Below are 25943 nucleotides of genomic sequence, written 5' to 3'. Positions count from 1 at the left end.
AATTACATGAAAGACATCGAGACGGGTAAAATATTGATTGAGTTATGCTATGGTGGAATTAAGTTAGTTGAGTTCCAATTAAATTGAGAGGTAAAAATCGATACATGTCTTCTTAATTTATTAATATTCATAATAATTACATGAAAGATATCCAAACCTGTAAAATATAATGAAGAATGTTTGAATGTTAATTGGCCAATTCATATATTTTTGTTTGTAGGAATCATTTCTCATCATCCACGTGTCATTGTTTGAAAGCTGAACAGTAATGAGTCAAGATAATGAGATAAGAGTCACAAAGGAAAGGAGAAGAACGAAGGTTCGAGCCTCTTTGTGGGTCGAGCCGAATTACCTAAAATGGGTCATAAATCATGTCGAGTTGACCTACATCTTCAATCTCGATTTTCTGAATTATCAATAAGTTGAGCCTCATTAGCTTCAGTGGGCACAAACATCTCACAAAATCTCCGACAACGTGTTATGATTCTCAAGGCTATCAGAGAGTTGTTGAAGGCATATCAGTGGTCTTGTCGAAAGCACATCCTATAAATAGAGTTATCACACCTCCTTTTTATGTACACAAAACTATATTTTCTCAAATATGGATTGGACAACTACTAACTTAAACGTCGGAGTACTAACTCTATTTTGTCGGTCTCTCACCTGCTTCACAACCTTTGATCGTTTTAAGGATCAAACAAGGTTGACACCATTCAAAATTCAACCTCTCTTTATTTTTTTGGAAGACGTAAAAATTCTCTCTACACATTTTTCTTTCCTACCCGTAGCACCTAAGGGCTCGTTTGGTAAGAGTTTCATTTCCTATTTCTCGTTTCTTATTTCCTATTTCTATATTTTTTTTAAATCAGAAACAAGAATGTATTTGGTAATCATTTCTATTTCTTATTTCTTGAAAAAAAGAAATAGAAACAAAAATATGTTTGATAAATGAATTTATACCTTAATCAGGTTAGTTAATTTTTATTTTTAGTTAAATAAAATTTAGTAAATATAATATAAAAAGATATAACATAGATTCGAAGAATAATATTTATTAAAGAAAATATAATTTAGAATATAAATTTATTTGATATAAACGTATCCATTATTAGCTTAAATAAAGAATAAAATTTCAAAATATTTTTAATTTAAAAATAGAAATTTTTTTATTTAATAAAATATAATAGCTTTTAATAAAGAATAATTTATCAAAATATTTTAAGTTAAAAATAAAAAACAAATGTATAGTTTATTAAAAATATATAATATACAGATATAAAAGTATAAATTATTAGTTTAAATATTGAATAAAATTTTAAAATTTTTTTAATTTAAAAAAATATAAATTTTTTTGCTTAAAAATACAATAATGGGAGGAATTCGATCTCGGGATACGGCCACGAAAAAGATGAGGGCAGGATTCTCGGAGCGGGAGGGGAGAACGAAAGAGATCGGGGGACAGGTTCCCTCGAGCCTCCCCCAGGGGGGGCGAGTCTCAATTCGATTGTCCACCATCAAGTATCAAGTTGCTGGGGCGCCAATCTTTGAGAATTTTGTCAGCATCTAATTGAAGGAGGCAAGCAAATGAAGGGAGGCATTGCGGGCCGCGAGAAAAAGTGTTTGGCCGAAGCCAGAAAGAGGTTGACCCACTTCATTTGCCATTTTTTATTGAATGAAAAGAAGATTGCGCCAATGAAAGATCTCGAAGAGCGGGATGACAGAGCTCAACCGCAATAAGTCGCTGGTCGAAGGTTTGGACGAAATGAGTTAAAAAGGGGTTCTTTCCCGAGATGAGTTCTTGCATCCTGCTCTCGAGGGGGTGGAGTCCTGGAGCGAATCAACTGACTTCTCCCTTCTTCATTGATCCAAAGCCATAATATCTCAAAACGAGGAGGCCATAAAGAAAGTCTTTAAATTAAAATAAATTTTGAAAACATTTTGGACTGATATAAAAGTATAAATTATTAGTTTAAATATTTAATAAAATTTTAAAATTTTTTTAATTTAGAAAATAGAAATTTTTTTTGTTTAAAAAAATACAATAGTTTTAAACTAAAATAAATTTTGAAAACATTTTAGATTAAAAAAATATAAAATATAAAAAAAAACGGAAATTTTTTTTTTCATTGGTTCAAATCCCATACCTCTTATTCAAATTAGGTGATATGTACCATCCGGCCATTAATATGTTAATTATGACAAACATACTATTTAGCCTCCAATAGCATCTGAACACAAAATAAAAAAAATAGAAACAACAAAAACGAAACTACTTTTCATAGTTTCTAATAATTGGTCTATTTTTTTGAAAGCGTTTCTCAAAATTTAAAAATGAGAAACGAGATTGGTTATCAAACATGTCCGTTTCTCAAAAAATGAAAAACATGAAACGGGAACGTCGGAGTGTTATTCAAATATTATTATTAATTTTTTGCATTAATCGTCTTAAAACAATTAATAAAATAATTTAAGCGTAATCCCACAGGCCGAACGTAATAATGTGGTTAATAATTAAATGTCAAAAAATAAAAAAGGCTGTGACATTGTCGGTCACATCAGCTGCGAGGGATAATCTAAGTACCCTTTTTGGTAATTTCGTATAAATTACGTAAGATAGAATCAAATGATTCCTGGGCCCCACAGGCTTTTCAATTTTTTTCCATATATTTTCAGCTCAAGTTGCCGGGTTAACTTTAGAAACAATTTATTTAAAAGAAAAAATAATTTTTGAAATAAGGGAAGAAAGTAGTGTTATTTTGAAATTAATAATTAAAAAAAATAATTTTTGGTGAAAGTGGCACATTTTAACTAAGTTGAGTTTGATGCCCCACAAATTTTCTATTACTTGCCTTCTCAAAATTCACTAAAAACTTGTTACAAATTTTGACGAAAATCCCTGAAAAAAAGTACTCTAACGCTCCCATCAATATAAGTCCATACTATTTCGCTTTAAATTAAAATCGAGATTTGCGTGTATCAGAGTGAATTGATCTTAGATATTTATAGATATTTAATGACTAGATTGTAATTGTCCACGACATCTTATCCAAAATTGTAGTGAACTATACAGGATAGTAGCAAATGTACATTTAGGAGTAGATATTTTCGAACTCTCCATTTTCAAACTTTCAAAATTAACAAATTCGCTATTAACAGTGGTCGTCTGATTGAGTTCGAAATTCTTGGATCATGCTTCATGTTGACTTCAATGAGTGACACGTGGGAGATCGTTTTCTACCACTTTACAACTTGGCTATTTTCTATTTTATCATTAGTTTCAAAACAAAAATACTTTTATTTTTCTAATTTCGTCAAAAATTTATTTTTTTTAAACCTTTTAATTCCATCTAAAAGGGGAAAAAAAAAAGAAAAAGTACAAGGCGCCACTTGCCGAGCGAACGCAGGAAATTTTAGAGCGTCCATTGTTTTTCTGTATAATATTATATTTCGTGACTGTGTATTATTATTTATAATTTATTTCTCCGAGGTGCTATAGAGATTTCTGTACTTTTATATTTGCAAATTCTTTATTTTTAGGAAAAATTTGTAAACTTAAAAATATTATATGTATTCTATTTATATATAAAAAAACAAATCACAACCTTAAAATTGTTTCTTCGCCGATAATTTTTTCTTTTTATTTGAAGTCAAATTAAATTATGCTATTTTAAAAACAAAATTTTAATTTGTTGTTATATTTAAAGATACAAAATTTTATTTTGTTATTTATGTTATTGTAGCTATTGTTTTTCATATAAATTTGATGAAATATCTATCAATGTATAGCTTTTAAATTAAAAATATATATAAGGTTTTTGAAAACTAAATTAAAACTATCCATCTTAATTTATAAGTAATATTTTAAAGTTTCTCTCAATATAGGAACAGAGAACAGAAGAGTTAACTAATTCAATAACGGATAACAATAAATATATATGAGACAAAATCACAAGACCACTCTTACAAGATCACGTAGACTTGGCGATTGAACTCGACCTAGATTTAAGGCATGTGTCGTGGGACGAGCAAGTCAGCTTGATTTCTTCCTAGTTCTCTTAATGAAATATTAGTTGACATTCTAAGATAATTCTACTTAGGGATATCCCTATTACCAATAAAAAAATCTTTCTTGTTGAGGAGTTTGGACTCTGAGCATTTAAATTTGTGTCCCAAATCTTTCTCCGATATAAAGGAGAGTCAAATCCTAAGTAATATCTAACACTTAATTGCTAGCTCGCTGCTTCTATTCTTCCGACCTAAATTTCAATTTGAGTTTCGAGATATATTTGATCAAGTACTACATTGGTACTAGTTTATAATATATAGATACTACTTTAAGTTACTTACGTTTTCTCGTATTAGTCCAGGTCATCAAAATTCCTAATTCTTGATCTCACCTAACATGTCATTTAAGTCAGATATCGACATCCAACATATTATATATGTAATATATAAAAGAATTTCCAAGTGGAAACTTGAATCAATGACGTGGCGAAATAAAATCAAACGTGGCTGCAGAAAGAGCGTAGATTATTCTACACTCAATTACGTATCCCCCACCTGCCACATTGGCCAAGATTCTTCCAGACCCCTCTTTATCCGTTTAAGAAGAAACAAAATTTTGAAAAATATTTATTGGGGTATTTTAATTTGTTTGCAATGGGTGTATTTTTAATATTATCACTTCTTTTTTTTTTTTTGACAAGGAATTAATATTATCACTTCTACGCCATTAATTAACATTAAAAAAAACTACTAAATTATTAGCCCCAATGCCCCAACCTACAAAATGTTTAAAGGACCGACGCATTAACCTCGTACTATTAATGTTAGGGGATCAAAACCAACGCAAACATGTGACCCTCCATTGTATAGACACGTATATCCAAACTTAAAATGTCAGTTAGAGAAAATTTCCTTTTATTTATTTATATCCGTAAGAATCCGATCTAGATTATGCATACCTCGATTAATTTTACGAGATAACTATCTGACCCTATAATATTTGGTACTCGGAAGACACATATGAATAAATTCCTTTGATAGGTGGCCTTTATGAAATTTGAACTCATTTTCAATTTAATCTAACTCCTTTGGATCTATGAGTATTTATGATGGTTACTAAAAGAAAAATTATTATGGCAGAGAGGAAATCTATTAATATTTGGTTAAAGAACGATTATGCTATTTGAAGGTCTATCATTTACAAAAATTCGAAAGTATGACAATTGTAGTGGTGGTAAAGTCACAGATCTCAAATGCTCCCTTCATATAAAAGGTGGAGTCTCGCCTTTAAAAGTATGCAATCTCTTGCATTCTAATTAACCTCAACTCGACGTCAGCTTGAATGAAATTCTAACTTGAACGAAGTTCTTAACTTGGAATGTACGTGGATGAACACCCTATTGATACAAGGTTCTATTTGCACGTCGTCAGTAAAGTTGACGTTGGACTACTATTGACATGTTAGAGTAAGCCAAAATTACGCCCTGAACAATGAATTTTTAATAAATAATTAAAAAAAAATCACGTTTTACCTAAGTGAAGTGTACCAATTTTCCCCATTTAACTTTTAATTTAACCAAATTCAAATTTTAGACGAACAAGTTTGGCAACGTTTACATTTTGTTAAGTGTCAATTTTACCTTTAAACTTGATTCATATATACTCTAAACTTTGAATTTCATCTCCAATGACACTTAGATAAATGTTATAATATTTATTTGAATTTTAAAAAGTGTTGTAATTTTTACTAGAAATTTGTTAAAAAAAATGTCAAACGAATTACAAAACATATATTTGGTATGAAAATAATAAGCTTTAGATAGAAACGACATTGGACATTCTTTTCTAAAAGAAGAAATCTGAAAATTTTGGCAAAGTTATTTAATAGTCATCTTTTTACATTAATCCTGCTTAATTGATTAATTTTGTAAGTTTGGTGACATACATATGCCTTTCTTCCATCAAAATTAGTTGGTGAACGGGAGAAAATTGAAGAGAATAAAAATTGCAACACTTATATTTTAAAACTAACAAATTTATCTTCGTATCTGTTTCCTTCTATTCACAATCTTATATTTGTAATATTTCATAATTTAATTTAGTACAAAGCTAATATAATTCTAAAGATTGATAACTCAAATTTTCACTTATAGTTAAACTAAAAAAAATGTATAATTCGATAAATCGAAAGTAGAGCAGAAAAAAAAAAGATACAAAATGGATTGATTTGTTTTCCCTAAGATTACAAATCATGGCGTCTATGGAGAAAATTATTGTCCTACGTGGGACCCAGGAGATGAGGCATCATATTAAAGCATTTCAAAGCTACGAAAGTACGAAAATACCCTTCTTCCCCAAAAGAGGCCTATAAATTGGGGATCAGAAGAACCTCAATTCCGCCATTCCACTTCCCATCCCTGCTTCAGAGCTTCGTTATTTTATTTTTACTTTATAATTAGAAAGCAAAGAAAACATTTCATTTTAATTATTTTTTTTCCAAAATTTTCGGAATTTTCTAGCAAGATCTCAGCAATTATGTTGGGAATATTCAGCAGCACGGTCATGTCGCCGCCGGACGAGCTTGTGGCCGCCGGCTGCCGGACTCCGTCGCCGAAGATCTCATCGACGGCGCTGGCGAAGCGGTTCGCCGACACCAACGCCGCCGCCGTCTCCGTCCAGATCGGCGACCACGGCCATCTCGCCTTCACTCACCACAACCAATCTCCCTTGCGCCCCAGGTAACGGAGATTCAACTCCACTTCAACCGCCAAAAAACGCCGTCCTTTGGCCGAAAACTCTTTTTTTTTTTGCTAGAAAGTAAAATTAAAATTTGATTCATTAATTATTCGATAAAGATCTGCCGATCGGACGGTCGGGAAATTGCCCGGTCGCCGGATCGAGCTTCGTCGGCCGTCGATGGATCTCCGGGAAGAAATGATTGGGAAATTGATTGCCGGTGTATTTTCAGTTTCAGACTTACAGTCAGTTAATGAAGGCATTAGTTTCTGGAAAATTAAATTAATTTTTAAATTAAAAAATAGAGTTATTAAATTATTGAATCATAAACGATTCTTAATTTAATTTGTACTTGATATTATGGGGGTGTGGAGATTCGAAAACTGTTTTGTCGGTACACTAAAATAGGAAAGATGATTTAATGTAAAAAAAGAGGAAGATGATTTCAGAATATGTTTTTCTTTTATTTTTGCTTTTCTATTTAAAATTTTGTACTAGTGGTATTTTTAATGTTATCATAGTTACGAAAAAAAAAAATCACAATTTTTTAAAATTATTTATTCTAAAGTTTTTTTTCCACAATTTTATTTTGTATGTAACAATTTTTGTTTTGAGTACATTTTGTAGGTAACAATTTGGTTCTTATAATTTAAATTTGGTAACGAATTAATACTTATCTCTATTTATTTTTCAAGAATGAAAAAGAAGTGTCTAATGAATTAATACTTATCTCTCTTTCATTTTTCAAAAATGAAAAAGAAGTTTTTATCGTCTCGCCCCCTCTTAATAGTGAAAGAGGGATTCTGGTAATTTTTTTTTATTAGGTTTCTTTTATGTATATAGATGCACCAAATTACCTATGTTTATAAATTAAAAATATTAGTTATTGGATAAAATTTAATACTTAATTTAAATAATATATTGTACAAGAAAGAACACATCGACCAAATCGTTATAAATTAATGAAAGTTTTATCCAATTTTATTATAGCGTTCTATTAATAAAAGTAATATATTTATAAACAAAATATTATTTGCACTTTAGACTGAAAAAAATTCACAAAATTTTAAAACTATTTATTACAAAGTTGTTTTATCCAGTTTTAGTATAGCGTGTTAAGAATACAATATGGTAGGGCAAAATAAATTAATCTCAAAATTTTAGATATCATTAAATTTAGTAAATGATTTTGAAACTTTAAAGTATCAAATTAAAATCAGGAATTTGGCTCCCGAAAGTAATATTTATTGAAGGCGATTGATTTTGTTCAAAGCGCAGATCGTTGGGTGTGAAGGACGAAATCTTCTGCTTGTTCGAAGGAGCCCTAGACAATTTAGGAAGCTTGAGGAACCACTACGGCCTTCCAAAATCCGTCAATGAAGTAATCTTAGTAATCGAAGCTTACAAAGCTCTCCGCGACCGGGCGCCGTATCCGGCGGAGCACGTCGTCGGCCATCTCAGCGGCAGCTTCGCCTTCATCCTCTTCGACAACTCCACCTCCACTCTCTTCGTCGCCTCTGTAACTACTCATTCCTGCCAAATTTCCGAGATCGAGATCGAAATCGAAATCGGAATCCGAGATTTGTTGTTTTTTGTGTTCTGATCGAGATCGCGATCGCGATTGATTTTCGCGATCTCTATTGATTTCTGGTTGTTTTTGCAGGATCAATTCGGGAAGGTGCCTCTGTATTGGGGAATCACGGCCGATGGATACGTCGCGTTCGCCGACGATGCAGGGCTTCTGAAAGGCGCTTGCGGAAAATCACTGGCCTCGTTTCCTCAAGGTAATTGAAAAAGTCGGGGCACGATTTTGTTCGATTCGAATGCAATTGAAAAGAGGAGGAATCTGAATCATCTGATTATGGATTTTACTGGATTAATTTCAGGCTGCTACTTCTCCACTGCGGTGGGAGAATTGAGATGCTATGAGAATCCGAAGAACAAGATAACCGCGGAGCCTGCTCCTGAAGAAGAGATTTGGGGCGCAAAATTCAAGGTAACGCCACGATCAAACTCTCTTTGAAAAGACATTCTATAGCAATGATCTTATCGATATTTTAATCCACAAAATAAATATTTGACTTTCTTTTAGATTGTGGAGATCATGTTGGTGTCATGTTTTCAATTTTAAAAACTTTGCCATATCAGTTGTAATGACTAACAACACAATGTTTTACCCCGTTTAGGGACTAAAACAGAACATTTGAGGAATCAATACAAATTTAAAACTTCTAACATTTGAAGAATTAAAACAAATTTGAAACTTCAAAACAAAATTGAACTTTCAGGTGGAGGGGCCAACGGTGGTGGCGGCCACGGGGTTGGGGCATCTCAATTTCCCAATGGAGATTTCATAAATCTATTTGGAGGAAGTGGAAGGAAGGTTAAGATGTGGTGAAGAATGGTTTGTTTTTAAGGGCACTGTAAATATGAGCCCTTGAGCAGTAGACATTGGAAAAGATATGCTTTAATTTAGGGCATCTCAATTTCCCACCTGTTTCTGCTTTTCTTTAATAAAAGCGTCTTCAAGAATTTGATCATGATCTTTTAAGTTGAATTACTTCTTTTTTTTTTCTTTTAAGAAAAAGATATAACATTGGAAAAGATATGCTTTAATTTAGTCTATTAATAGAGTATATATAAAATATAAAGTTTAAGTTAGTTGTATATAAAACTCTAAACTTTAATTCCTTTGTGTTTTTTGACACCAAATGTTGTAGGGTCAAGCGGTTGTAGTTAGTCTGAACACTCACGGATATCAAATAAAAAAAAAATACATACTCCAAATCCAACCTGATTCATCGAAAAGTCCATATAGCTAGGTTCCTCGAATAGATAAAATCACCAAAACCATACCGAGAATGCTTTAGGCATTCAAACCTAACACAATTAACAAATAAGAAACCGAAAGGAAAAAATAAAAAAAAAATAAAAACACCCCAATTCATTTTATCCTCAAATTTGCTGCTATATCTTCTTTGACAACAAAAGACTGTAACACAGACAGTCAACAACTCAGGAGCCCATATGAAAAAATCTGTTGAATCCTTCGTGGAACGTAACGTAGAATTGGATCTCCATTGTCTAAAAAACCCAAAACATACCATTGGAATGAATAAAGGAAAAATCTTGCGATTAAGTCTTTTGAATGATGAACAAATATATATAAATTCATAATTAATATAAAATAAGATCAATTTCCATCCACCATTGCGTATCGGTGCTTATCAAGTATAGAATAGATCTGCTTCTTTGCTTCTTAACTTTAGAATAGATCCATCATTCAATCTAGATAGTCATTCCAAGCATGAGACTTAAAAAGAGCAAATGCTAACAGCAATTAAGTTAGATATATTCCAGCATTAAAAGCTTCCTCTCTCGTTCAAATGTATTCAACACAGAGGGCTCAAGCAACGCAGATGCTGCTTGAAACCGCTTGGATCATGTATGTGACAATATTTTTCTCCTCCGTTTCACTTAATTAAATCTTAGGGGAGAACTTGCTAAGAGAAGGTTCGAATTTGAGACTTCTGAGTCAGTGCGATCAAAAGACATCAAGCTCTTGCCAACTGGACTGCCACTTGGGACTAAATCGTCACAAACTTAAGTTTAAAAATGAGTGCTCAAAAGTATTACATGTAAGGGACGCAAGGTTCAAAATGTCGATGTCGATGTCCCAATTTTTCGGACATTTCGATGGCGATGAAAATATCAAGGTTCCGAGTACCTCGGCACATCAACATTTAGAACTTTGAGGCGAAGGGGAGACAAATACAAAACCTTTTCAAACTAGTCAATCCTGATCTATCGAACTTAGTGCTGAAAACAGCTGGACGAACATTAAAATAAAATTCTATAATGATAAAAAAGAAAAAGTGACAGTAATTAATATTATGATGAAATAAATAGAGGACAAAATGAATTTGGATAGAAGATATGTAGATGGTAGGGCTTTCACATAACCAAAACAAGAAAGGGATTATAAACATATGAAAATAGACATAATGGAAGATCATACAGACAATAACAAGAGCTGAAAAATCCTGGGTTCTCAAGACCGTTACATGCAATGGAGGGAAACAAATAAATTCAAAATCTCCCCAAATCTTTTTTTAGATTAGTTGGGTGACTTTTCCAATTTTTTCACTTCTTTTTCCCTATTCTTCGTCTACCTTTTTTCCTCAACTTGACGATGCAGTATTGATACTTGATCATCTGAAGCTAAAAGTTAAAGGGAGAAAAACAGAACAACAAATTGCAGAAAAACTCCATCTAAAATTAAAGGATAGTAAGGCACATAACAAAACAATATAAGAGAAATGTTATGCAATTTACGCAATTTCTCTACAATCATTTAAAACTATGAAAAATAAAAATTAGATTATATATGTGTCTACCCCTTTAAATTGTGGATAAATATTCGTGGAGATTATTCATTTTTCATTCGAAAACAAAATGGAGATGAAGAAAATTGAAAAAAAAAAAAAAAGCAGTTACATTGTTCTTCAAGTTGAGAAGAAAATCAAGAATATGAGAGAAAGAAGGGAGCAAGAAGTGGTACAAAGAGGGAGAAAAGGGAGAAAAAGAAGAAAAGGGACAAGAGTCGTCCAACGGATCTCAAAAAAGAATTCAAAGAGATTTTTGGAAGATTTTGATGAGATTATGGGATTTAATAAAATAGCTGAAAAAAAGCAACAACCAACACTTATCTTTTTTATAGCATCACGTGAGAGTAAGCTTTCCTTAATTTGGGATCTTTACAACTTTTTGTCTTAATAAAATGATCAAAATATCCATTGTGATTTGTGATCCTCGGAAATTCTGTCAATTACCATTGAGCTTTTTTTACTATCATGTTCAGTAATTATTTTTACTTTCTGGAAGAACAGAAGGTGAAAGGTAAAGAATCAGACGTTATTATATAAAACACTTATATACATGTACATATACACGAATATAATACTATGAAAAAAAATACTCGATCAATCATGAAGTGATTATGACGATAACAATGAATGTGTCATAAGATTGAGAAGAATTGCACTAATCCTTGGAAAAAGCTTCCAATTTTCACCAATAGAGCATGTCACTCCTAAGATCAAGACACACAATAATTTTTAGGCATGGTGAAATTATCTCAATTGACTAAATTCAGCACTCATATTTCACAAATGTTTTTTTTCCCTAAAATCTTAATAAATTTAGATTTTGAGATTTCAATTTCAATTTCAATTTTTTGTCCAATTATTGATCTTGATCGATGTCATCCTTTAATATTTATTATATAATTTTTCAGCTATTTATTTTCAAATAAGTAGAGATTTTTTGTCCAATATTACTCATCTCATTATCTATTGGTTTTGAGATACCTCTATAAATATTAATATGGTATCATACCCAAAAGCTCAAACGAGCATCTAATACAAAACAAATCAGCCAAGATTAATGAGCCAAAAGAGTCACGATCACGAGGGGAGGGACATGTTAAGGATCTACATTGAAAAAAAATAAGAGACCTAACAAAAGTTTATAATAGAATTCTGTTAATTGGTTTTAAGATGGAACCCATGAATATTTTTTTTAAGAAGTATATGTTTATCATACTATTGAAAACAAGCATGTCGAAAAGAAATGCTGGAAAAATATAATGAGAAGAAGAAGATAATTAAGATATATAATAATATTTTGAAGAAGTATATGTTTACCATAGCACGGGAGCAAGAAAGACACCGAAAAGAAAAAGATAGAGATAATGAAGGGAAGAAGATAATTAAAATATGGAAATAATATTAAATAAAATGTGCAATAATTAACCATATAATTTTGAAATATAAGATCTTGAATAGATGCAGTAATGTTTTGTTTTAATTGACAAAACATATATATAGAAAGTATTAATAAAAATAAAAATGTGTATGTGGATTACTGAAATAAAAAAAAAAAAGAAAAGAATAATATGGTCATAAAATAATCTTAAAAATCTAAAAGTGAAAATTTCCATCTACATGAAAAGAAATGGGTTGTGAAAGTCTCTATTCGTCAAGCCCATCCCAATGGCTCGTGGGCCTACCTATGGGACTAGGCCCAACACAATTTTGTCCTGAACAATGAACTGCCAACGATTTGTTGAATTATTCGAACTTCCAAGTTCTTTTTTTTAGTCAATTTTAACTTTGACGTTCAATTGAAGAATAGTAGTATAGGTGTAAATCACATTTGTTCAAAAACAAGAACAATTTTTTAAAACTATTTATTTTAGCTTTCAAATTTTGACTTAGATTTTTTAAGATTTATAAATTTAATTTTCAAAATAAGAAAACAGAAAACAAAATAATTATAAAACAATATCTAGTATTTTTAAAAAATAAAATTGAAAAAGTTAAATCCAGCTACAAAATCGTCTTGGTTTAACCTACCTATCTATATAATCATTTTCGTCTCGTTTGTCCATAATAGCAATCCTATTTAGCCACAAATATTTAAAAGATATTGAATCCTCATAAATATTATGTCTATTTATGACTTTAAATTACGCCATTTATTTAATTTGACAATGAAATGGCATAAAAAAAAAAAAAAGAAAGAAATTGCCGCAAATAGCGCGGGCCAGGGTCAGAAAAATGATTCAGCTAATAAATAACTGCGGGGCCCACTTTTTGATGCGATATGTGATGTGTACGCCATGCAGTTCCCCTTCACGCCTCCGAAATATTATTCTCTTTATTTCTTATATAATAGAAAATAGTTTTTTTTTCTTTCTTTTTTTAAATAATGAAAGGCAATATATTGATAAGAAAGATTTTCAAACCAAATTTTACATTTATGAAAGAAACTTTACTATGTGCGTGGGATTACAAATAACAACTCTTCTACTCTAAGAATGATTAGTCAATTTCTAAAATTCCGACTCAATTTAGATTCAACTTTGAAGAAAAAAGTTTAAATGATACATTCTCGACTACGAAATAAGTTTAGAGGTCTCTTGGTCATATTGATTTAAAAATCCGAACCTTTCGATGAGTTTAATACAAAAAATTCTTAACGTCTCTTGAATCTAGATTTTGGCAGGTACGGATACCCTTAGGTATAGGAGAACAAAGCTTCCGACTCCTAGTTAGAAAAAAAAATTTATGAAGTAAACATAACTGATTAGTAAAATTTTAAAATTTCATAAGAAATTTGCATTCAAGCATGCAACCTTAAATCAAATACTAAAGTTGAAATACAATTTCATATATAGAATGTGATGATATTTGAAGGATACTTTTTCTTTGGCCAAACAATTATTTGTAATTGTCATTGCAAATAAAATTCCATAAAAACTTTTCTGGTTGGATAATGAATTTGTTTTTAATTTTATTATATTTGAAAATAAAAATGAAAAAGATACATATGAGAAATTAATTATACATTTTATTTGCTTGACTTTTCACTCTTGAAAATGACAATAATTAAAAAATTAAAATTTTAAGTTGGAATTTCAAGAAATATTCTTAGAAAAATGGATGAAAAATATTAATAAATAAGTATGGAGTTTTATTTTAAAGAAAAATGGGAAAGAGATCCGAAATAAATGGTTTGTGGGTGGCCATTGGCCAATTAATGCAGTGGTATGGTATCGTAAGTATCTATTTTTTCCCTAAATAACTTTTATCTCTAACTTTGGAATGATGATCTGGCGTAATTAAAAAGTATTCATTTTTTCTTTTTTCTTTTTTTTGAAATATTTAAAAAGTATTCATTAAATATAGGTTTTTTTTATTATTTTTAAAACATATTTCTAAAATACTTCTCTTCCCAACAATTTTTTCTCAACGTTATAAATATGGACCTCAAATATGAAATATTTCCTCAAAGAGATGATTTTACCATACCTATGAATTCGATTTCATAAAATTAAATAAACAACATATGACACACCGATTATTTGGTTGTTAGATATTCCATATAAGTCAAACGTTCAGTTCTTAGATTCAGCTTGAAGTTGGTTCGTTCATGCTAGTCGTCTTATAGCTATAAGACAAAGATTTGCAAGTTAATAGTTTATTAAGTATCAACATTGACATAGATTAATGAATAAAATCGTCTATTTTAATTCTAAAAATCGATCGTTATTATATTAATGAGATTTCATCTCAAAATCGATTGACAATGAGAAGATAGAGTAGTTTGTGTCTATCATAAACCATTGTAAGATCCCGTAATTTCTTTTCCACGTGGGACAATTAATAGTTATATCTCCACCCCATATAATTGTTATCTAAAAACGGCTTACTGAAGGGAGATGATCCTTTCATTTAGCATAAAAAGTAAAAACATTAGTTGTATATTCAAATCACGTAAAATATTTACCTCACTGTATTAACATATTCATTGTCAACTTAAACACATAGTTGGTTAAAGAACCGATACGACTAAAAGGTTTTGAGTTCTAATCATCTCAATCGAACATGGAAAAAAATCTTCGTTACTTTTTTGAAGACAAATATCTATTATGGAATTAAATTTTTGTATACATCGTTTTTTTTTATAATAAATCTTATAAAAATACATTTTAACATACCCCATAAATATTTAATAAGCAAAAACCATTCTTACGGGAAATTAGACGAAGAAAATGGAAGAAACGTAAAACAATATTATGATTCATAAAGGTCGGCTCGGCAGATCGCGACATGTCGGAGGTTTAGTTAATATAATAATAATAATAATAATAATAATAATAATAATAATAATTAACATGGATCTTATCGAGTACATCAATATTGTTGTTTTTATCGAAACTTTGTTACTAAGAAAGATGACACTTTTTATTAAAAAAAAAAAAACCCTAATTCCAAGACTTGATCGTGATTAACATGAGATTAGTTTGGTGGTAATTGACACTTTTTAGTCCTTGTGCATTTAAAAAGTGACCATTTTTATCACTAAAATTATAACATAAATTTAATTTATACACCGTGAAAACTCTTTAATATATATTTATGATCACAGATCTACATTTGATCAAGAAATTTAGTAAGTGAAGTCTCGTACTAAAATTATGATGGAAATAAATGAGATAAGATTGAGAAGAGACCAAGATGATTATGTTTTAAAAGTACACAGACCAATAATATAGACCTTTGAAAGCATAAAGGCGAAAATAAACTAAATCTAAAAGTATTGGGCACCAAAATCATATTTAAACTTCAGTTATCTAACTTTTTCAGTACAATTCTTTTATTTGTTATGTCAAAGTGTTTGTTTCCTTAATATTTATTTGAGATATGCCAATTTAATGTTTTACATTTTATAATAAAAACTAGTTTTAATTTAAAAAAAAACAGAAATATTTCTAATTTGGATTAAAAAAATGATATTGGTTTTTTAGTTCTTGGGGTTCTTTGAAAACTATCTTCAAAAGCTATTTTGTTATACACTTATTTTCTTCCCAAAATATGTGTTATTATTATTTAAAAATTATAACATTTTTTTAGTATAACATTATAATTGATGTTTTTTTTTCTTTTATAGTAAGTAATCTCAACATTTAATTTACTATCACATTTCCTTATGTTCCAAGTAACTTCCAAATGTGTAATTAGTAGTTATTATTATTATTATTTACTCACTTTTTAGTTTTTCCTTTATGTTTTTCTTTTCCTTTCTACTTTCATTTAGGAGAAGCAAAAACAAAAAATAAAGTTTTTTTTTTAATCCCAAATGATAATAAGAGTAAATGTCAACCACAAGGAAAATAGAATGTGTATATAACAAGACAATGTTATAATTCAAAAGATAGTGATTTATCAAAAAATAAATAAAAAAAATCAAAAGATAATGAAATTTGGTAAAAAAAAAAAGGGTAAGATAATGCATTTAAATACGCATTAAAAAGTAATTATTAAAAGAAACTATAAAGTCTGTGTGTGTAAATGAGAAGTTAGTTAAATGAAAAAAAAAAAGGTTTTATTATGACTTGAAAAACAAGTATGTGTAGACTTTTACAATTTCTATTTTCTTATTATTTTAAAAGATACATTTAGTTTCTTTTATCTCCTTTTTATTGCAACAAGAATAAGAAAGGTATTTACTAACTGTTTTTAGGGTTTTTCTTTTCTCATAAAAATGAAAATATTTGAAGATCTAAATATTTTTCTTGTCCTTTCTACTTTCGATTTTAGTTTATTTTGGTTATTGCATTTTTAAAATGTTTATATTAATCTATGTATTTTGAAAAAGTGACTGTATATTTTTATTTTTATCTCATTTCTTTTTCATCAAAATTTGAGCATGAGATTTCACTCACAGGATTTCTCAAATGTAACCATAAATTTGAATTAAAGGGTTTTTATAAAATTTTACAAATATGGACAAATTTTTTTTTTTAAACATAAGGACTTAAGTGAATAATTTGAAAATACAAATACTAAAATGAATAGACATTTTGAAAGTAAGTCGAAATTATAGGGACCAAAATTATATGTAAAGCGCATTTTAACTTGAAATCTCACTTTCTAAAAGTAAAGTATTCCAAAACGATTATTTTACCAATATTTTCCGAGAATTGGAAATCAAAATCAAGAAACATAAACTATCGAAAACAATTTTGAGTATGTTTCTATAAACACAAGATAGGAGAAATAGGGAAATTTACCAAATACATGTTTTTCTCAAATGCAAAAAAATAAGATAGCTACCTGTTATAAAATAAGCCATAAAGATGAAAACCAAACTGAAAAAAGAAAATAATAAATTATTTGTTTTTTTGGTTAAAAAAAATATTTGTTTAAATACTATTTTGGCCTTACTTTTAGTTTAGTTTATTTTGATCATTATACTTTGAAGACCTTCAATTTGGTTCATATATTTTCAGTTCATTTTAGTTATTGTATTTTCAAAATGTCAATTTTTGTCATTATTCTTTTGAAAATTACCAATAAATGACTTATATTTGTCAAATCTTAACACAAATGTTTATACACCATAGAAACTTTTTAATACAAAATGTATGGTTACATTTCAACAATATCGTGAATGAAGTGTCATGCTCAAATTTTGATCAAAACATATGAGATAAAAAAATTGTATTGAATAATCCAAATAATCACTTTTTAAAAGTATTAGAGGGAAAATAGTAATTAAGCCTAAATTATCCGTACTTTCCAAAAAAGAATGATATAATCATCCCAATATTTCTCTCCGTTTGGTAACTAATAATTAAATTTGTATAGTTAAAATTTGCTTATAAATATGGCTTCTATCTATTTATTATTTGCCATATTAATCACTTTTGAAAAAAAAAAATCCAAGTTAAATTTAGAAAACTAAACAAAATACTTTTTAATAATATATTTTTATTTTTAAGTTAAAAAATTCAAATATTCGTAAAATAATTTTTTTAAAAAAACACACATTAAAGAAATTGGAAAGAAAGTGGACATAATTTTAGAAACAGAAGACTAATCATCAAACCGATCTAAAAGAATATGCAATTTATTTTAGTTTATATGTTTATATTTATATCATCCAATTTTATTCAGACCTCAATTTTAAAAAACTATTTAATTTAATTTAATATATAAAAGAAAAAAAGTCCAAAGATTTTAGTTGGCGGTGCACGACGCATCCAGTTTCCACAATTTTCTTTTTATTATTAATTTTTCAAAAAAATAAATAAAAAGCCAAAAAACGGTATTATAGTAAAACGGCTTTACAGCCAAAGCGTTGTCCGAACTATCGTTCAGAGTAAGAAAATCCCCACGCGCCTCTCAACGCCGTGTACGCACAGCCAATGACACAAAAGAAAACTTTAATACCATTCTATATTTTTTTTCACGCTCTGGAGCTGCGCGTGGGCTTAGTTTCTCCTCCAGATATCCGTTACCCACGAGTGTGCCAATCAAACCCTCTCTCTCTCCTCTATCTTTCTCTCTCTTCCCCCATTAACAAATAACAAACAAATAACAGTAAGCAACCAGACCAGTTTCTAACCCCACTCCACTTTCTTCTTCTTCAAAAATTTCAGTGGGCTTATGGATTTGGTGTGCTTAATCCTCTTTCTTCGGTTTAATTTCTCCCGAATTTTTATTTTCGATCATTAATTGTTCCCTCTTCCCAAAAGTGAAGGAGAGAAATCAGAAAAGTAAAGTGGGGGAAGAAATATTTTGTTGTTTATTTTTCCGCCATGAATGCTTCCTTGCTTCCTTCGCACCCATTTCCCTTTTTCTTCCTTCTCTTTTGAAATACCCCAATTCATTACTTCTCGAAACTGACCTACCAAGGAAGTTAAAGCAGAGTCCCACAAACAGGGGATTTCATGATTGGTTCCGTGAATCAAAAATAGGGGGGAAAGAGGAAGAAGAGGAAGAAGAAGAAGAGTTTGTTCTTGATTTTGATATTGGGTTAAGCTTAAATGTCTAAGGACCCTCCTGTTATTGATCTTGAAGCCATGCCGTTCAGCGAAGTCTGCAATAAACTGAAGCGATTGAGGCTGTTCGAGCCGTCTCTTGGGGTTTTGGGGTTTTTCTTTGTGTCTGTTTTTCTGATTTGCGGATTCTTTTACTTGGATTACGGGATTGATTCGAAAGGGTTTGTGTTTCCTCTTCGATCAGAGAGATTTGTTTGGCTGAGAAATGGGAATTTGGGTCAGAATCGTAAGGTGGAGTTTCTTTCTGAAGAGGGGATTGGGTGTGATTTGTTTGATGGGGATTGGGTGTGGGATGATTCTTATCCGTTATATGAGTCCAAGAACTGTCCGTTTGTGGACCAAGGATTTCGCTGCTCTGAAAATGGCCGCCCTGATTTGTTCTACACTAAGTGGAGATGGCAACCCAGAATCTGCAACTTGCCCAGGTAAATTTTCCATCTCACAACTCTCGATTCTTCCATTTCTTTGTTCGATTAATCCGATAATGAATCATGCTGTCGAGTAATCGAGGAAGAACAATCGCAGTCCTATTTCAATACTTTATCGGGTTCAGAAGATTTATTTGGATTGTGTGGATCATTGTTACAGGGTCTGGTTTCTGCTTAGTTTGAAAATCCTTTTTGAGTTATATTATAATTTTTCTAAGCTTTCCAGTGGCGCCCCCACTTGGTTTATATGCTTTTTACCCGTTAGTAATATTTGTCCTTTTCTTCTTTCTGTTGTGTTTTGACTGATTTCTCACCCGTGAACTGTTGGATGGTGATATCAGAAAGGGACCTTCCTATGCAGTAAAGACAAGCTTTTGTTTGCGTATGATTTTTTGAGGATTCTTGTTGCTTTTCTTGGTGAAGGTTTAGTAAATTATTATTCTAGTAAACAATGTTTTGTTGATTCTTGTTATTCAGGGAACAATTGCAAAAACCGGTCTTGAATTTTATTACCCTTAAATTGTTGCAATTAGACCTTGTGGTTAGACCTTTGTTAGAAGTTAAGTTTAACTTTGAGGAATTCTATAGTCTGAGGATGTGATTTGTGCATTTTCGAGCTTCGACTAATGGGTTATAATGATGTAGTTCAAATTGTAATAGTATCGTTAGTAATTACTCAAACTGAAAGTTTAAGAGCGAGATTGTAACAACCAGTGGTTTTTGAATTTGGATTTATGTCCGTAATCTGGTTGAAAAGAGCTTACACGCTTCTGTTTTCTGTTTCGACATCTTATCAGATTCAATGCAGCATTGATGTTGGAGAAGTTGCGAAACAAACGGGTGGTGTTCGTTGGTGACTCGATTGGAAGAAACCAATGGGAATCTCTGTTGTGTATGTTATCATCTGCAGTTCCAAACAAAGAATCCATCTATGAAGTGAATGGCAGTCCAATTACAAAGCACAAGGGATTCTTGGTGTTCAAATTCAAGGATTTCAACTGCACCATCGAATACTACCGAGCTCCATTTCTCGTGTTGCAGAGCCGACCTCCTTCTGGATCTCCTCAACAGATCAAGACTACTCTTAAACTAGATCAGATGGATTGGTTCTCAGCCAAGTGGAGAGATGCTGATGTTTTGGTCTTAAATACCGGGCATTGGTGGAACTACGAGAAGACCATAAGAGGGTAACGTTTTCGACCACGTTTTCGAGCTTTCAATGGTTTCATTTCCAAGTTTGTTCTCAATGAATGATGAGTTTTTTTGTTCCTCATGTTATGTTTTGTGCAGAGGTTGTTACTTCCAAGAAGGGAAGGAGGTAAAGATGGGAATGAAGATTGAAGATGCGTATCAGCGCTCGCTTGAGACTGTGATGCACTGGATTGGCAACGAACTAAACTCGAAGAAGACGAAGATCTTCTTTCGCACATTCGCGCCTGTACATTTTCGGTATGTTTCATCCCTTTTCTCTGGTAAATCACAACACCTGAAGTAGAAGTAGAGTTGTATGTGCATTCTATCTGGCTTTGTAAATGAGATATGAAAATTGTGCAGAGGTGGAGATTGGAGGAGCGGTGGGAGTTGTCACACAGAAGCGCTGCCCGAGCTCGGTTCTTCGCTTGTTCCGCCGGAAACCTGGTCGCATTTCAGGATAGCCAATGCCATTCTATCAGGTTACCCAATCACGCAAAATTCAACAAAGTTAGAGATATTAAATGTAACACGAATGACTGCACAAAGAAAGGATGGGCATTCGTCTCTTTACTACCTCGGTCCCGATGTCGGTCCTGCACCTCCTCATCGACAGGATTGCAGTCACTGGTGTTTGCCCGGGGTTCCTGATGTGTGGAATGAACTTCTTTATGCACTGTTCTTGAAGCATGAATGGAACTCTTCAACTTCTCAAGCCACACAAATGTGATTGAGGCTGAAATTTTTTTGTGCCAAACAGGTATATGTTATTTATAAGTCTGGATATTCGAGTCGGTCGATCGCCTTCCTGCAAGAACGGTCCCGAACTTCCAAAGAAGAAGAAGAAGAGGATTGAGTACTGAAAAGTTTACATAGAGGTTAGAAAGCAAAGTGATTGAATTTGCTTACAGAAATGATGATAACCAGAGGCCATACAACAGCATTCTTCATTAGTCTTGGGAGCAGCCAAAAGTTTTGGACATCCAGGGGCATATTTGGAATAAACAGCAGCATAGATTTTTTATTTCTTTTTAAATAAATAGATTTAATGGCCATCTTGTATATATTGTTTAGTGCTAAAATTGTAACACTATCATGAAAAGGGCCTTTCCAAAATAGGGTATTTTCATTCAAATCTAGCAGAGAAGTTGGGCTTCTGGAATGGGCTTCTGCTCATTATTTGGAACTTTGGATTGGGTCACTGTATAAACCTTGGTTAGGGTAGTATGTCCCAGTTCCCAAACAACTCTTTGCTCTATGAGCCATTAGGATTTGAATCATTTCAATTCAAACAACAGAAACTTATGGCTTATAATTACCCATTTTTGTAGGTGATTTTGAGTTAGTACCTGAATTTTAGTTTGTAACAATTTAGTTTATCGTGAAATTTTCTTGTTAACTATATTGATAAATTAAAGAGTGACCAAATATGTTTATTAATTAAAAAGATTAAATTGTTATATGATAAAATTTTGCACTAATTTTAATAAAAAAATTTACGGTAGAGACTAAATTGATACAAATGTTAAACTACAGGGACTAAATCGTTACCAATTAAAGTCTAGAAACTAAATCGTTACAAACTAAAGTTGAGAGACTAAATGGTTATTTTAATGAGAGTACAAGGACCAAATGTGTTTTTTAACCTTATTTTTTAATTTTGCAAAAACGGAAAAGTTTGGAGGGTTAACCAACGTAGAAGCAAGTAAAGGTTTATTACAATCTTTAATAAAAATTGAGCCCAAAGAATGAAGTATTTGAAATTTTGGAATTGTACAATCAGGACTAGTCTAGTTTAATCAAAATAATTTTTGAATATCTGGCCAAAGCAATATAGCTTAGTCGTAATTGACATATTATCCAACCAAAAGATTGTAACTTCGATCTCCCACCCCAACATGTTGTACTAAAAAAATATATTTTTAAGATCTGAAACAAACCCAACTCATAAAATTTCAATTGATTTGAATCTAACTGAATCAAGAACAAACTTACCATTCAATCCAATTGGGGTCATCAAAATCTCAAGTAAAACTTGATGTGAAGAACAAGATTGAACATTTGGAAATCTAAGACATTGAACTTAGAAATTGGCAGCCCAAAAATGGCATGTTCTTCTTCTCCAAAATCTTGAAAAGAGTTGGAAACAAAATTCAGTGTTAAATGAGTTGGCTGATTAAACCCAATAGTTCTTATCATCCATCTTTTAAAGGAAAAGAAAACAAAAACTTTAGACATTAGGAAGCTCCTCTGTCCCCTCATAAGTCCACATTCAAGGCCCCTTTCACAGCTAGAAAACCCTCTAATTGAGAATCTAATCAATTTTTTTTTTTTTTGAATCACAAATTATAGATTTGAATTTATACAACTTTCTCAAACTTATTTACTTGGGTTCATGTTTCAATTTTGTCAATATAAAAGTCTCAATTTGGTGAGAGCGCACCAGCCATCCACAAACTCCTCTTTATCCACTTGAAAATCCACTAGTTTTCATTTAACACACGCTATGATTTTACTTTTATAAATAATTCTTTAGTAGTGTGCACCCCACATCATTTCTCAACAATAATGACGTGACTTTTAATAAATTAAAGCAGTATCTAATTGTCTTACAATGCCAAACATTTTCCCATAAACCACGAGCTATGTCATATTGATTCCGAACCATACCCTCATCTATTCAATTCACTCAACCCCTCCATACTTTCTCTCATCTCAACAAAAATTCAACCCAAACAAATACAATGTTGGAAAATTTTACTGGATGCCCATTTTCAATACGTCCACTTAATTCTGATCAACTTTTTAAACCGTAGGTGTGAAAGGATGGGTACATGAATGAACCGATATCAATGAGAGGAATCCTGAAATCATAGAAGAATGATCAAGAAATTAAAAGCTTAAAACAACTTTAAAGTTAAACGTGTTTTACTTAGAGCAATCTTCGATTAGACCTGGAGCAAACAGATATTCTGAATATCCTGAACTCAGCACACAGAGACTTGAGAGGAAAGGGGAAAAAGGAATAATTTGTGGGGGTACCCACTAAAAATGGGCACTCAATCAAATTTCCCTATGATGTGGATTGCAAAAACTCAACAAAATAAAAATTAGAAAAAAAAGGTAACAAGTTTCGTTGTTGTGTAATATGTGGCCATGGTTACATGTGTCAGAAACAAGCTTTTGAGCACATCCTCACCACACTCCCTCAGCCAATTGGAAACAAAATTTGAGCTTTTGGATTAGATCATTAGCACTTAAGGCTCTGTCTTCTTCTTCTTCCCTCCAACTGGATAATTAAAATCAGAGCTCAGTTTCAATCTTGTCTTCAAGGACAAATTTTCCAGCTGGTTCTTCATCTCTCTCTCTCTCTTCTCTATTTAAATCTCTAAGGAAAAAAAAGAAGAAGAAGAAGAAGAAGAAGAAGAAGAAGAAGAAGCAGATCACCAAGTAGAGTTTTGAGTTTCCCATTTATTTTGGAGAAAGAAAAATGGAAATAATGGAAGTAGAAGATGATGATTTGTTGTTTGCAGAGCTAACCCGACGGATTTCGCTTCTCATTATGGACGACGACGAGGAGCTTCCCATCGTTCATACGGTTCCATTTCTTGCACTAAATTTTTATATTTGTGTCTATTTAAAAAGATTTTAATACGTCATTGAATTTTGTTGCTCTTATTATAGGTTATTGCTGCATTTTAACTTAAAAATTAGCTTGCCAAAATATTTGATTTTGAAAAGTTTGAACAATATTTATAAATTTTTGGGAGTATAAATGGTTTACTTTTGTTTTTGTCTATTTTAGTTAATTACTTTTTAAAGTCGTCATTTTAGTTTCTATGCTTTTTATCTTATGTTTTAATCATAATTTCAATACAATGCTACATAAATTTTTTTTAAATATTGTCGTATTAAAAGATTTTCCTTTTGATATAAAATTAATGTTAAGATTTTTACAGACAATTACTTTTTAAAAGGGAGGATTAAAATGATATTTAAACCTAAGACTTAATTATGATTGAACATTCGGTTAATGTATCAGAATTTGACCCGAACGGCGAACCGAGTACGACTCGGGCAGTCACCACTGATGGCGGATTACGAGAACGGCTTTGCACGGGAGAGCAAAGGCATCGGAGTTTTCATTCCGGCAAGGTCGCCGCAGCCGAGGAGGAAGCAGAGACACACCGGCGGCTTCAGAACCAAGTCGGAAAACAAGAGGGCCACCAATTCTCAACCGTCTTCTACCCATTACTTTAAGCCCAAAAAGGGCTGAGCTTATAATTTCTTGTATATCTAATTTCTAATTATTCCCAGTTTTAGTTCTAAGTTATTTAATTATTTGATTAAAAAATCTTTTTTTAGATATGCAACAATAAACATAATTTAGCCCTAATTGACATATACTCCTTCGTTCAAGGTCGGAGGTTAAATGTCCATATTCCCAAATTGTTGTATTAAAAAAATTGTTTAATAATTCATGTGTGATAGGCTGGTTATGCCACTCATCTCTGTCAATGAGAGATTAATAAAGAAGATTTAGATGTCATAAAGTCTCTATAATATTTTTTTAGATCAAAGTCTATAGATAATCCCTCACGACTTAGGATACAATTTAACATTTTTAATTATATAACTTTATTATATTATATATGCACGCTACATGTATCTAGAAAAAATTTTATTAACTTAAAACGACTTTATTGGACTAAATAAAAAAAATCTCATAGACGTGACAACTACGAATGTCGCTAATAATTTTTGTGGCGATCCCTTTTATTGTCGCTAATACTTATCTTTAGCAACATCTTGATCGTTGATAATACTCTATTTCTAGCGACATGAGTGTAATGTTGCTAAAAGTTAAAAAGACGCGACACCAACGACTTTCTCAACAATGAATCATTGTGAGTCGCTAAAAATTTTAGTGATGCTTTTAGGCTTTTAGTGATTTTTTAGCACGTTTTTGAAACTTTATTTTCTTTTATATCTCTTTTTACTAGAGGGGTAAACATTTCATTTCCATCTCATGCTTCCATGTATTCACATTTTTAGCTCAAAAAATAGATGATTATAGTTTGATTAAGATGAACTATGACGATATATTTATTCTTCAATCAAATCGATCTTTTCTTTATTTGACGATGCAACAAATTTATAAAGCCAAATGA

The 25943-nt window shown here is 31.2% G+C and overlaps 3 protein-coding genes across 3 annotated transcripts; all 3 read left to right on the top strand.

Moving 5' to 3' along the window:
- Positions 1 to 6396: 6396 nt before the first annotated feature.
- On the top strand, positions 6397 to 9281 carry LOC111009531 (stem-specific protein TSJT1). The gene is made up of 5 exons (XM_022282625.2): positions 6397 to 6743; positions 8020 to 8260; positions 8405 to 8525; positions 8628 to 8737; positions 9030 to 9281. The coding sequence occupies exons 1-5, from the start codon at positions 6541 to 6543 to the stop codon at positions 9096 to 9098; spliced, it is 744 nt and encodes a 247-aa protein (XP_022138317.1). The 5' UTR covers positions 6397 to 6540; the 3' UTR covers positions 9099 to 9281.
- A 9407-nt stretch (positions 9282 to 18688) lies between these two features.
- Positions 18689 to 22090, top strand: LOC111009845 (protein trichome birefringence-like 11). Its single transcript, XM_022283068.2, has 4 exons — positions 18689 to 19578; positions 20379 to 20768; positions 20872 to 21030; positions 21136 to 22090. Exons 1-4 carry the CDS (start codon positions 19139 to 19141, stop codon positions 21500 to 21502), a joined length of 1356 nt encoding a protein of 451 aa, XP_022138760.1. The 5' UTR covers positions 18689 to 19138; the 3' UTR covers positions 21503 to 22090.
- Positions 22091 to 24009: 1919 nt separating this feature from the next.
- Positions 24010 to 25280, top strand: LOC111009816 (uncharacterized). Its single transcript, XM_022283023.2, has 2 exons — positions 24010 to 24370; positions 24815 to 25280. The coding sequence occupies exons 1-2, from the start codon at positions 24263 to 24265 to the stop codon at positions 25046 to 25048; spliced, it is 342 nt and encodes a 113-aa protein (XP_022138715.1). The 5' UTR covers positions 24010 to 24262; the 3' UTR covers positions 25049 to 25280.
- Positions 25281 to 25943: the final 663 nt, after the last annotated feature.

This window comes from Momordica charantia (genome assembly GCF_013281855.1).
Source record: "Momordica charantia cultivar OHB3-1 chromosome 7 unlocalized genomic scaffold, Mcharantia_2.0 BLBB01000007.1, whole genome shotgun sequence".
Taxonomy (NCBI): domain Eukaryota; kingdom Viridiplantae; phylum Streptophyta; class Magnoliopsida; order Cucurbitales; family Cucurbitaceae; genus Momordica; species Momordica charantia.
The sequence above is the reverse complement of the archived record's forward strand: the minus strand, read 5'-3'. Positions and strand labels throughout refer to the sequence as shown.